Source organism: Caloenas nicobarica, chromosome 12, assembly GCF_036013445.1.
Source record: "Caloenas nicobarica isolate bCalNic1 chromosome 12, bCalNic1.hap1, whole genome shotgun sequence".
Classification (NCBI taxonomy): Eukaryota; Metazoa; Chordata; class Aves; order Columbiformes; family Columbidae; genus Caloenas; species Caloenas nicobarica.
The window spans coordinates 1891104-1903912 of NC_088256.1; the positions used below are offsets into that span (position 1 = coordinate 1891104).

Consider the following 12809-nt stretch of genomic DNA (forward strand, 5'->3'; position numbering starts at 1 on the left):
CCCGGGCTCTGTGATGTGGGCGCCTCGTCATCGCCAGAGGCCATTGTGACATGGGGGTGCACGCAGTGACCGTGGGGGTATATAAGGAGCAAGAGCCCTGGGGTGCTCACTCCCAGGAGAGCAGCTTCTCAGGAGGCAGCAGCTTCTCAGGAGGCAGCAGCTTCTCAAGAGGCAGCAACTTCTCGGAAAGCAGCAGCTTCTCAGGAGGCAGCCGCTTGTCATAAAGCAGCAGCTTCTCAAGAGGCAGCAGCTGTTCAGAAGCAGCAGCTTCTCAGGAGGCAGCAGCTTCTTAGGAGGCCGCAGCTTCTCAGGAGGCAGCAGCTTCTCAAGAGGCAGCAACTTCTCAGAAAGCAGCAGCTTCTCAGGAGGCAGCAGCTTCTTAGGAGGCAGCATCTCCCCTGGGTGCCCGTGTCAGCTCTGCGACAGACTAGACCCAAGATGCCCATGGACAAGGAGGCGAACGCCCACTCCCAGCCCTTCCGGCTGCCGGCCTTGCTCAATAGGCCACAGGTGAGGGACGGGGCAGGAGGGAGAGGCCGGTGGTGGGACGGGGCCGCAGGCAGCTGCCGCGGGGCCGGACATGCCGCCTCCATCCCATGTGTCCTCCTCCTCCTCCTGCCCACAGGTCAGCCACAGCCTGGGCCAGCAGACCGTGCACTCCACCTGGGTCACCCCCTCGGTCCAGGAGCGCTTCCAGGACCACCATGAAGGTCCCCAGGAGGGCTCTGTCTGGCCCCGCAGCACCAACACAGCGGCAGCACCAGAGGCAGAGTGCCCGGCACCTGCCCCACAGGGCCCCACAGCCGACGACGCGGCTCTGTGGGACGCAGCCCAGCGCATCGTCAGTGAGGCGGTGCGCAGGGCTGTGGCTGTGATCCAGGGAACTGGCGAGCAGCCTGGGGAACAGCAGGACCTGGCCCAACGTGCGGAATTGGAAGAGGAGAAGAGCAAAGAGGGGTGCCAGGGTGAACACTACACCATCCAGAGCATCTGGGTCAACCCCTCGGTCCAGGAGCACCTCCAGGATGCCCCTGCAGATCCCCAGGAGGGCTCTGGCTCGCCCAGCTGCACGGACACTGAGGCGGCAGCGGAGGCACAGAGCCCGGCACCTGCCCAGCACAGCCCCACAGAGGACGATGTGGCTGTGTGGGACACTGTGGAGTACCTCGTCAGCGAGGCCACGCGCAGGGCTCTGGCTGTGACCCCGGGACCTGGCCAGCAAGCGGTGGAACAGCCGGAGCTGGCCCAATGCTTGGATGTGGCAATGGCAGCACCAACAGCCGCAGGACTTGACACCAGCGAGTCTCCCTTGGCTGGAGAGCCTGAGGGAGAGGCCAGCACAGCCCTTCTCGTCCCAGCTGAAGACACCGAAGGAGAAAACAGGGTTTCTCCAATGTGTGGAGACCACCAAGGAGAGCCCAGCACAGCCATCGTCTGCCCGGCAGCAAACGAGGAGGAGGTGGCTTCTTGGATGCCTCAAGAGCCTCCGGCAGACGCTGGCACACTCGACCTTGCCCCAGCCGCGGACGATGAAGGACGTGCAGCGGCTTCTCCCGTGGCTGCGGATCCTCAGCAGCAGGTGAGCTGGTGGTGCACGGCCGGCAGCGGGCATCCCGAGTCGCCGGAGGCCGGCGCGGTGCCTGGGCTGTGTGCGGCAGGGAGATGCCTGGTGCTCCCCGTGCCATGGCACCCACATCCCCTCCATCCCCTGTGCTCTTGCTGTCTCCATGCAGGTGGCCTCCCAGCACGGAGATGAAACACAGTCCTGCTCCAGCTGCAGGGACGCGCCCGAGGATGAGCAAGGTACGTCCCCAAGTTGAGCACCATCCCAGTGAGGGCTGGGCTGTCCCGGCTGTCCCAGCCAGCGGCACCCGGGCCAGGCCTGTGGCACTGCGTGCACAGGGGGCCAGTCCCCAGCCACCCCTCCCTGAGGGAAGCCCTCGGTGGCGGGGGCAGGCAGGGGCTGTCGGTTGCCCGCCCTGCCCCTCGCCTACAGCTCTCCTACCCCCACAGGCACCACCAACCTCCCGCACGCCCCGGCTCGACGGCCTTCCCGCTTCAGGAGGGCGCTCCGGGCTCTGCGCAGGGCTTTCCGCTGTAGCTGCATCGCGGGACAGCAAGAGGAGTAGAGCCCGGCTGCCAGCGCCACGCGGGTCCCTGGGCACGCGGCTGCTCCTGAGCCTGCGCAGCGTCCAGAGGGAGCGGCTCAGGGTGGCACGCGAGGGATGGGCGCGTGGACGGCGACCGCGGCGTTCACCTGCCCTGAGGACATGGTGATGCCAGCCTCTGCTCGGCCTTGGATGCTTTTTACATAGTAATAAAGCCAATAAAAAATGACACTTTTCCCCCCGTGCTCATCAGTTCCTGGTCCACCTCGAGACAAAGACGGGTGCAGGCAATCTGTCTGGCTGCATCCCCCTTCAAGCTCCCTTCCCACCTGCCTGTCTCCAGTTCAAGTCAAGGACTTTGAACACTGCAGATCTATTGCCAACTTGGCCTGGTTGACCTAATCCCTGCACCATACGGCATCACCTTCGTCTCATAAGGAAGCTCTTCATTGCAGGGGTGTTTTGGAGCACCTACATGAGCCAATTGCCCCTCCATTTTTAAAGACCCTCCTCCACAGTGCTGGTGCACTGCCATCAATGGCAGCAAGTGCAGCAGTGTTCCCTGTTTGTGAGTCCCTCTCTGGCAGTGGGTAATTGAGGCTTTTGTTCCAGCTCCACCATCAGGGCATTCCCGTTGCCCTTGGTCTCTTTTTTCACAGCCACGTCAATGACTTGGCAGAAGCAATTGCAAGCCCTGTGCCTCTCACTCTCTGGACCACCACACACCTCAAGAGTGCCAGTACCTCTTTCCTTTAAGGACTGCTACATGGCAGTGTGCTGAGCTCTTTCATGGATTCTCTGAATTAGTGTCACCTGTTTTTTCTTCACAGCTGATGAGGATTTTCTCTGTGCGGCCCATCCAGGGTCCCTTGCTCTAGAGACTGGAGGCCATAGGTTCGCTCAGCTTCCCCTAGCCCAGCTGTTGGGCCCTGGAACAGCTGCACCGTGTGTCTTTCTGCTCTTGCCTGACTTTTTTTCCTCTGAAGTTCAGCTGTTCGCCCCTCTGCCACAGGCTTTAGTCCCTGGAGACTTCTGTGCTCCAGCTTGAGCAGCAGCAGCAGGCTGTTGTCAGAGGGTAACGCGTGGCCCTTCCTTTGCTTGTCAGGCTGCCCTGATTGCTCCTCTCCAGGCTGGTGGGGCTGTGACTGCTGCCCTGGGACCTGCTCACTGCCACGCTCTGAATCCTGCCTCGACACCAGCTTGCTGCCATGCTGTGCTTGCTGCCTGCAGCCCTTCTCGCTGCCTCGCCGTCATGCCTGCCTTGTTGGCTGCCTCGTTGTTTCCATCCCATTTACCCACCTATTCTGTGTATTGATGCTGCTCTCAGATTTTTCAGCAGGGGACTTGCGGATTTCTGCCAGAGCCTTCTTGCTCCAAACTTGACCTCTCTTGGTGACTTCTCTGGTTCTTTGGCTGATCCAGATGGTCGCCTGCTCGGGGCCATAGGCCACCCTCTGCTCTGGCTTTGTTCTTTCCTTGGACTCTGTGCTGAGCGGTGACGCCTGTGGCCAGGGGTTGCCGGCCACTCTGCCACGGCTCATCCCCCAGGCAGGAGTCTGGCCCCAGGGTCTGCCAGGTGCCCCCACTGGAGACACGCTGGGGGCTGTGACAGGAGTCCTGCTCGACGGAGCGCTGGGACGCTTCCTGCGGCAGCTCCTGCTCCCAACAGGTCCGCATGTTTGCTCCAGCTCAAAACCCTGTCCCGGACATTCCTGCCTTTGAGAAACACGTCACTGCTGGCCTGCAGAACTGCAGCACCCGTCTTACTGCATGAACCTTCACCCTCCTGGCTTTCTTGTGCCTCGGTGCTTGGGCACCACCTCCTGGTTCTGGTGCCAGCAGGTGTTGGCTGCTGTGATGGTGCTGGTGTTGCTGGCTTGCGGGCTGATACAGGTGAGACCCTCCACAACCACACATGGTGCTGAGATGGGGTCCTTCGCTTCCGCCGAGGTTCTCCCAAGTCAGGAAGAGCCGGCTGCTCACTCCCTTGCTGGAAATCTGAGCCATGATCCATCTCGGGGGACACTGAGAGTCCCCCAAACACCAGCAGCCACCCTTCACACTGCTGAAGGCATCGGGAGGGCACTAAGGGAGTCCAGACACGGTGAGCGTTGACCTTGTGTTTCTGCAGTTGTTTGGGGTTGGAATATGCGCTGCATCCATGTCTGAACCTGCCTTCAACAAGAAGCTCTCCTGCATGCGGGTGTTCTCAAACCAGTTTGGCTTGGCTTATTTTTTGTGTGTACCTATATATCTCTCTCCAGGGTTTCCTTAGACACTGGGCCACTGCGCTACACAAGGCTCTGCATAGGGTTTTGCTGTTGCAAAGCAGCTGTTTTTGTGGAAACACCCTTCACTGCCCTCCTACACTGCTAAGCTGATGGAAACAACGCAGGGGAGAGGAAAAAAATCCCCACCCACCTTGTACTTTATGTGATAAACCCTATGCAGGAGCAGTGGGAACCTCTGTGGTCTCCCCTGTGATGCAAAGCCATCTTTTAGCCACATTCCCGTCCTCTCAAACTCATGCTAGAAAGCTGCTCTGGTAAAATTATTAAAACCCAATTCTTTGTCACTGTCATGGGCTCCTTCACCTGCCCTCACAGTCCTGCAAAGGACGCATGGGGCCAGGGAATATGGCAATGCCATTCCACGAGTGCCCTTTTTGACCTGGCATTTGGATTTTTTGCAGCTGTGGCAGTTGCACATCCCCCTGAAATCTGGAGCCTTCAATGGGGCAGTTGGAGGTTCTTTAGCACCTTTTGTGCCCCACTGTGCCTGTCCCCACATACACAGCCAGGGTGGTACCAAGGTGCTGTCAGTCGCATCCTCCTCTGCCCCGGGGCAGGGTGACTTCACCTCCCCCAGCTGGGGGGCAGGAGGGGTGGGACCCTCGGCTAATTGACAAGGTCCTTAACAGGACCCTGAGTCAATTGACAGGGTCGTTAGCAGAGAAGGTGCCCGGAGTAGCTGTGAAGCTTCTGGACCATGTTGTAATGCCCACAGCCAGATCTGACCAGACTATAAAACGGGGTCCTTGCCGAAGGCCACCTTGGAGTGGTCTTCTCAGAGCAGCGGGTCTGTGAACTGGAGCCTTCTCCTTAGATTGGGATGCCGTCTAATTAGACTTCCCGGGATTGAGAGCGCCTCACCTCCTCGTTTGGGTGAGTGGTTATTTACTGGATATATCCTTGAATGAGTCCTTGCCTAACCAGGCAAGTGTAAGCCCTCACCTAATCCAGGCGAGTGATTATTTCTTGTGGGTACCCTGGAGTCAGAGGGCTCCGGTTTGTTTTTTGTGAGTATATGCATGCACGCTGTGGATCGTCATTATTCTTATGTTGCTGTACCCCAATAATGTCCTCAACCGATATCCAAACCTGTATTTTATGTTGTCGGAGTGCCAACTAATTGTATAAGCCCTGTTTCTGGTCGGTTTATTTGCTGCACTTTTCCAGCCAGAATAAAGTCTGGTTTGGAACTTGTTGTCTGCCTAAAACTGACTTTGGGGTGCCTCCGTGCCAGCACCGTAGCAAACAGAGCAGGTACGTGAGAGGCAGCCGGAGGCACTGCCGGTGGATTTGTTCCTGCATGTTGAGTTTGGCCGCTCTAGGAAGGGGAGGGGAGGAGAAGGAGGACTGCGGAGCCAGTAGCCAAACCCGTGCTCCCCGTCCCCTTAACCCTCCTGTTCCGAGGAGGCGCCGCTCCCCAGCCAGGGCGGGTTCTCCCGGGCTGCGGCGGGGCCGCCCGGCTGGATGTGCGGGCGGGACAGCCCGACGCCCTGGCTTCTGTCCCAAGGTCACCCCGCTGAGCGACAGCGGCACAAGCCCGGAGCGGCTGCGGGAGGGGCGGCCCCGGGTCCGCCCCCCGCCCTCCGCGGGGCGGCTCCACCCGCCCCGTCCTGGTGCCTCACGGCGGAGCTGCCTCCGCTCCGGCCCCGCCGATGCTGCCCGTGCTCTTCCTCCTCCTCCTCCTCGCCTGGCCCGGCAGCTGGGCGGCCGGCCTGGGGATCACAGGCAAGTCTCCGCTCACCGGGGGAAGATTGCGGGGGGGGGGTTCCTGGGTCCCCCCGGGACCGCATCGCGGGTGGGTGGTCGGTCACGCTCCGGGGGTGTCCGTGGATGTGGGTTTTTTTTTGGCTGCCTTGGGAATTCCCGAGTTCTCAGTTGCAGCAAGGGCAGCCGTGGCTCAGCAAGCGGGGCTGCGTCTCGCCGAGCCTCTCCCCAGGCTTCAGGCGTGCAGGATATTTTTTCCTGGCTCGTTTTTTGAGGAAGGGAAGGCAAGTCGCAGATTTGGGCGCTCCTTAGCTCCGTCTTTTCCGCGGCGAAAAACTTTTCAAGGAAGATCGGGAAGAGGCTTGCAAACTTTCCCATTTCTTAATGCCATTTCTTGGCAGTGATCGGACGGGAAAGTGCTTGTGTGCGGGCAGGGCTCCTTGAGCTCAGATTTGTACCCTTGGTAGAGGGAGAGGGAGGAAAAGGGCTCTTGAGTGGGATTGGGAGCAGTTGGCTTCCAAGTTGTCCCCAGGAGCGCAGCCGTCCCCGGGTTCAAGCTGTTGGAGCTGTGCAGATACGCCAGCTGAACGTTTAAGGCAAAGAACTGCATTTTTCATTTGAGAGGTACAAAGGGGACTCGTATGCAAGTGTTGGGACTTTCTGCTTTTCCATGTTGTTGCTTAAATCCGGGAATAATTAAGCCCCCAGTGCTGCTGTTTGCAGAGCTGCTGAGCCAGGGCGGGTGTCACGGTGCGGTGGGGTGACCGGGGCTGGCCCCAGGTGCCCACTCAGCTGCTCGATCACCACCCTCTTTGGCAGGACAGGGAAGAGAGACTACAATGAAGGCTTGTGGGTCAACATAAGGACAGGGAGATCACCCAGCAGTTACTGTCGTGGGCAAAACAGACTTCACTTGGGAAAAATTAATTTAATTTATTACCAGTCAAATCACAGTAGGGTAATGAAAAAATAAAGCCACCTTCCCCCCACCCCTCCCTTTTCCCCCGGCTCAACTTCCTTCCCAAATTCTCTACCTGTGGATGGATGTCTGCTCCCCTGTGGACCTCCGTGGGCTGCAGGAGCACCTGTTCCTTCTTCAATGGTCTTGGTGTCTGCAGGGTTGTTTCTCTCACATATTCTCACTCCTCTCTCCCAGTGGCTGTCATACAGCAGTTTTTTCCCCTTTTTAAAATATGTTATCTCAGAGGCACTACCCCTTTGCTGATGGGCTCAGTCTTGGCCAGTAGCAGGCCCGTCTTGGAGCCAGCTGGCATTGGCTCTGTCGGACACGGGGCAAATTTCTGGCATCTTCTCACAGAAGCCACCTCTGCAGCCCTCCGGCTGCTGAAACCTTACCAAGCAAACCCAATACATGCAGCCACCTCCCCGGTGCGTGAAGTTGAATCTCAGTGGCTGTAGAGTAACATCTGATTTCTCTTTCAGCCCGCACGCTTTCTCCATGCTACTCTGCTGACCTCAGGCCAGCATCACAGAGACTTGTCTCGGCTGTGGGCTGCACTGTGCTTTTGACGGTACCACCACTGAACGCCAGCAAAGTTGTCTTCTGGGAATACAAAACTGGCTCACAGGAAGGAGTCATCATCACTTATGCTTTTGATGGACCTGCCAATGTGTCTCGTCCCTTTGAGAATCGCACAGCGTTCAATGAAACGGACTTCTCGCTGCAGATCGTGCTGCAGCAGGGAGATGACCAGCTGTACCGGTTCAGGTCCGAGTCGGAGGCCACAGACTGGTTCCAGCTGCGCATTGTTGGTGAGTGATGAGATAGCAAACCCTCCGCCACAGCTGGAGAGCTTGAATCGCTGCGGAGGAAGGTGCTCCGGTCTGGCATCCGGAGAGCCATGGGTTTGAATGCTGACAGTCGCTTCATCTCTCCCAGAACCGCTGTCTGAGCCAGAAATTGTGGGCAACTCATCAGTGAAGGAAGGAGGCAACACCAAACTGGTTTGCAATGTCCTGGAAGGGAAGGCAGACTTGTACTGGTGGAAGAAAAATGGGGAGCTGCTTCTGGGAAGCGACCACATCCAGTTTGTTGACAATACCACCCTGTGCATCATTAAAGCATCGATAAATGACAGTGGCTACTACGCTTGTGTGGTCCGCAATGAAGTCAGCCAGAACGAAACCTCCTTCCTGCTCCATGTCCAGAGTAAGTGGGGATTTCTTCCTGATGCCCAGGAAAAGAAACAAGGGAAATAGCCCAAGAAAACAAGTCTCTGTCCCTGCGCCAAGCACAACTGCCTGTTGGCAGGTTTTTGCTTGGAGGGTGTGGGTAGGAGGTTAAATTTGGTCCGGCTGCAGAGACTGTGACTCCTCTCCTTTGCAGATGCTGCGAACGTGGTGTTGCCCGTGCTCCTGGCGTGCGTTATCATGGGCTCGCTTGCAGGTGAGTGCTGAGGCTGACTCTTCCCTCTGGATTTTTGGCTGGTTCCTGTGTCACTGGTGGGTGCTACAGCAGGTGCTGCATGCCAGAAGGGACAGGGTGAGAGGGTCTGTGCTGGCTGACATGGCACGTCCTTGCTGGGACCTGTGTTTCCCACCCAGGCATTGTGTCGGCAGGGGACGGGCTTTGTCACTGCCATCACTTCAAGCAGGGGGTCCCCAGTCTGAGGAGATAATTTTGTCCTCTGTTGCTTTCCCTTGCCTCTCTGCTCCCAGAGGAAGGGAGGGTTGTCATGAAAACTCCTCCTGTGTGTCCAGAGCAGGCATGAGATTATTTATACTTTACTGGGGGAAGCTGCACATCCCTTCTAGGGTAAGAGCACTGAGCCCCCCCACAGACCATGGTCTGCTGTGGTTTTCTGCCTGCAGAAAGAAAATGAGCTTCCTTAATCAGTGGTCTTGATTTTCCTCCTTTTTTGGAGCTGGAGAGCATTTTTTTTTGGCTCCTCCCCAGTCCCTGGCAAAGTGGGGATTTTAATGCTCAGATTACCAACTGCAAACTTGGAGGGGCATTAAAAAAAAAAAGAAATGTCCCAAGTCTGGACCTGAGGAGAGGATTTAGCAGTTTAAAAGAGAAGTGGGAGGTCCTCCCTGGGTGATTTCCCTGTATGTTTTGCTATTGCACAAAGCTTTCAGGTTTTTCCTGTGAAAAGCCTCCAGGCACTGGGTGGAAAAGGTGTGTTCCTGCTCACATCATCCCCGTGACACTCCCCTTGTACCTGCTCACACGTGGCCAGAGCTGGTGGCCAGCGCTGCTCCCCAGCCATCGCCTGGGCTGGGGCATCGGTACCCGTGGGGCAGCGTGGAGATGGGCAGGGGTGGCCTCCTGCAGTGTCCGAACACCAACCCTGCGTCAGGGGGTGCTGGCAGATGCTCCTGGCTTGAGGTTTCCCATCCGAGTGTTGTCTGAGCACCATCTCTAGGGTGTTTAATGGAGATGATGACTGGTTTGTCCCCAGGTGTCTTCGTCTGGTGCAGGAGAAGGGACCGCCCGTGTCGCAATGGCTGTAGGTAAGGTGCTTTAGGTCCCTCTCTTGGGCTGCTCCTCCAGCCATGGCTACAAGTCAAAGTTTTATCGTTGGCTGGAACCGAGTTAACCAGACAAGTGGGAGAGCTCAGGGTCCTTTGCCAGCCTCTCCATACAGTTGAGGGGTTGCTCTCCCTGCTCTGGGGGCTCAAAGGATTTGCTGTCCTGTCTGTTTAGTCCCCACTGGGATTTGCTCTGGAAATATCCTTCATTTCCTCACCCACAGCCTGATATTGCTGGTTATCTCCGGCAAAGCAGGCACCGGGCACTGCCGGGCAGCGGCGAGCGCAGGCAACTGGCAGTGGGGAACTTCAGAGTTCTTCCTGGTCCATTGTCCATTTGCTCCATCAGCTCTTCTCACTCTACATTGGCTTTTAAATTCCCGTTACACGTTTTCTGTAGCCACATGTACTGGCGTAATAAGTGGTGGTCTTGTCCCAATTCCTCCCATTGCAAAAGCAGTCAAAAACTCAAGCTGTGTTTTTTGGGAGAGCAGATTCTTGCCCAGAGGGGAAACACTCAGCTTCTCCAAATCACATCTGTGGCTCAGAAGGGAACAGACTCTGGTTTCCTGTGATGCTTTCCAGATTGGCATAACTCGAGCTGTAGCAGCCTCCAGATGCAGAGGATGTGCAGACTCACTCTGAAATAGGCTCCTTAATGGGTGGTTTGTTTTGGTTTTTTTTAATTGTCCAAAGGGCTCTAGAGATTTCTGGGGAGTGATTCTTGAAATCTTATTGGAGATTGCTCATTCTATGTGACCACAAAAAACTTGGGCTGTTAACTGAAGCTTCTCGGAAGGTGAGGACAAGGATGTGATCCGTCAAGGGTAGGAAACCACATCCCATGTTGTGGCCAGTCAAAAATAAGAGAGCTCTCAGTTGTCTTGTCCAGCCAGGTCCCAGATAACTCCTCCCAGAGATAAATTGGCTGAAGTAGCTCCGGAAATTGGGAGCAGAGCACACAAATTCTGAACTTCTCAGTGCTGCCACCACCCTGCAACTGCCTGAGGCCTCAGCAGGGGTTTAGGTGAGTGGCAGGTGGAGGATATGCACCCAGGAGATGGCTTAGATGGAGACCTCTCTTCTCCTTGCAGGTAGAGATCTCGAGCAGCTGTGCCCTTGCTGCCTTCCCCTGACGGTGGTGGATGCTGCCTGGGGAGCGCCGGATGTCGGATGCTGTCCCAAGCCTCTGAATTGCTCAAGCTGCTGAAGCCCACAAATATTTTTTGTATAACACCAGCTTGGACTATTTCTGTGTTGTCCTGCTCTTTCCCAAGGCTCCTTGCGCATCCCCGGGGGAGAGGTTGGCATGGCTGTGTCTGGAGACCCGGCTGCTGCTGTGCTCCAGGCCTCCTTACCTCTCTGGCCTTCCTCCAGAGGCTGTCTGGGGTAGCTGCTTGTGGGTGGGCTGATGGCTTTGGAAAAATCCTCCATCTCCACTGGACAAACACACAGTCCTGGGGCTGCTGGGGAGTGCTGTGGTGTCACAGCCTGGTGTGGGAGACATAGGGATGTTCCCCAGCCCATCTCCTCTGTCCTCCAGCCTTGGGCTCCGGCGGGATCTGGGGACGTGTCCTCCTCTTCTGAGCACTTGCCACCCGGGTCCTGCGTGTTGTCCTTCGCTTTTGCCACTTATGGGTGATGGTAGTCTTGCTCTGGTTTGATACGGCTGGGGCAGCCCTGCTTCCAGCCCCTGCTCCTGTTGCCTCCCTTCCCCACGCTGCTTCTGCAAAGCTCTTCTGGGCTTTGCTCGTGAAGGGGGTCATTATTCGTTCTTATAGTTGAAATTACTTAGCTGCCATCTTCACACCGGAGAGAACTGGACGCTCTCCCAGGAGTCCTGGACCTCACAAGGTGCCTTTTGCTAATCATCAGGCCAGGGTATTTGCACCCCTGTTTCATTCTGATGGGTACAGGCCTAGGTCCAGCACCCTGAGCTGGTCCCCAGCACCTCTGTGGGTGCAGGTGTTTTGGGTGCCCTGGTCTAACTACTGGATGGTCACTTCTCTCCCAGAGCAGCCGGTGGCTTGGGGACCTCTTCTTGCCCCAAGCCACAGTCGGCAAATGGGGAGTGGTATGAGTGAATGTTTTTAGAGCTTGGGTCTTGCCTGTAGACCTGCAAAGGGCTTTCCTGGCCAGGGCAGCGGTGGGTCTCTCTCTCCTTGGAGTTATCCCTTCTCTTTGGAGAACAGACATGCACCTGGGAGAGGCTCAAATCATATCCTGCGACGTGAGCAGTCACCAAGCTGTCCTACATCTCTTTCTGGGGCAAACAGGGAAATCACCGGAGACTGAACTGGCTTGAGTGTCTTGGATGTTGCCAGCTCTGGCGCTGGTCCATCCCATGGAGCTCTGTCCTATGAGATAACTGGGATATAAAGGGGCCAGCAGCAAAGGGCCATCTATCAGCCTGGGATTTCGTGTTGCAATTAAAGCAGTAAAGGAAACAGGGCGGTTTGGGTGCAGTAAACTAGATTTCAGTGTCAGCTTTAAGCTGCAATGCAGGTTGTCAAATTTTCTGTTGCACTTGCAGGTATAAAATGAATGCAGCCTCATGTTTTACAAAAAATACTTTTCTAAACGTTTTGGAGAGTTGTGTGTAAATCATTTTGGAGATGTTGTGGTTTGTTAATGTCTGTCGCTGCTAATAAAAGCGCCTGTATGATCCCAGTTGATGTGATCTTCAGGGGTGGGTATCCAAAGCCTGCGGTAGCGGAGGAATGTGATGTGCTCCCCACTGCAGGACCTTGTGTGGGCTCCAGGCTTCGGTGGTGGGTTGCAGCTGGTGGCAGACCTTGAGAAGGTGGATTTACCCCGATGTCCAGCCCTGCAGGAAGAGCCACTGTGCTTGGGGAGGCCATTTGCTACTGCTGTGGTGCTCCTGCATCCCCGTCCATCCTTCTGGGCATCCCAGCTTCTCCTGCAGTGGTTGCAGCCTGGGGGACTGAGCTGGGCTTAAAACCATCCCAACAACCTTGCTCTGAGGCCAGGTGAGGGTATTTTTAACCTGTATCAGTTCCCTGGTGACTCAAGCGGGACCTGCCAAGCAGCCACCTTGGCACAGCTCCTAGTCCTGGGGTAGCTGGACTCGAGAGAAGATTCCACCCAAGTGAGATGGGGTCAGAGATGTCTGGGGTTCACCCTGTGGGTGCTCCTCAGGGGAGGCTTTAGCTTCCAGGTTTATCTGGTGGCCTTTGTATGTGCATTTATGCAT

The 12809-nt window shown here is 56.6% G+C and overlaps 1 protein-coding gene across 1 annotated transcript; it reads left to right on the forward strand.

The window, feature by feature from the left end:
• Positions 1-5979: 5979 nt before the first annotated feature.
• LOC135993462 (contactin-4-like) lies at positions 5980-12260 on the forward strand. The gene is made up of 6 exons (XM_065643353.1): positions 5980-6124; positions 7547-7876; positions 8004-8273; positions 8451-8510; positions 9526-9577; positions 10690-12260. Exons 1-6 carry the CDS (start codon positions 6052-6054, stop codon positions 10691-10693), a joined length of 789 nt encoding a protein of 262 aa, XP_065499425.1. The 5' UTR covers positions 5980-6051; the 3' UTR covers positions 10694-12260.
• Positions 12261-12809: the final 549 nt, after the last annotated feature.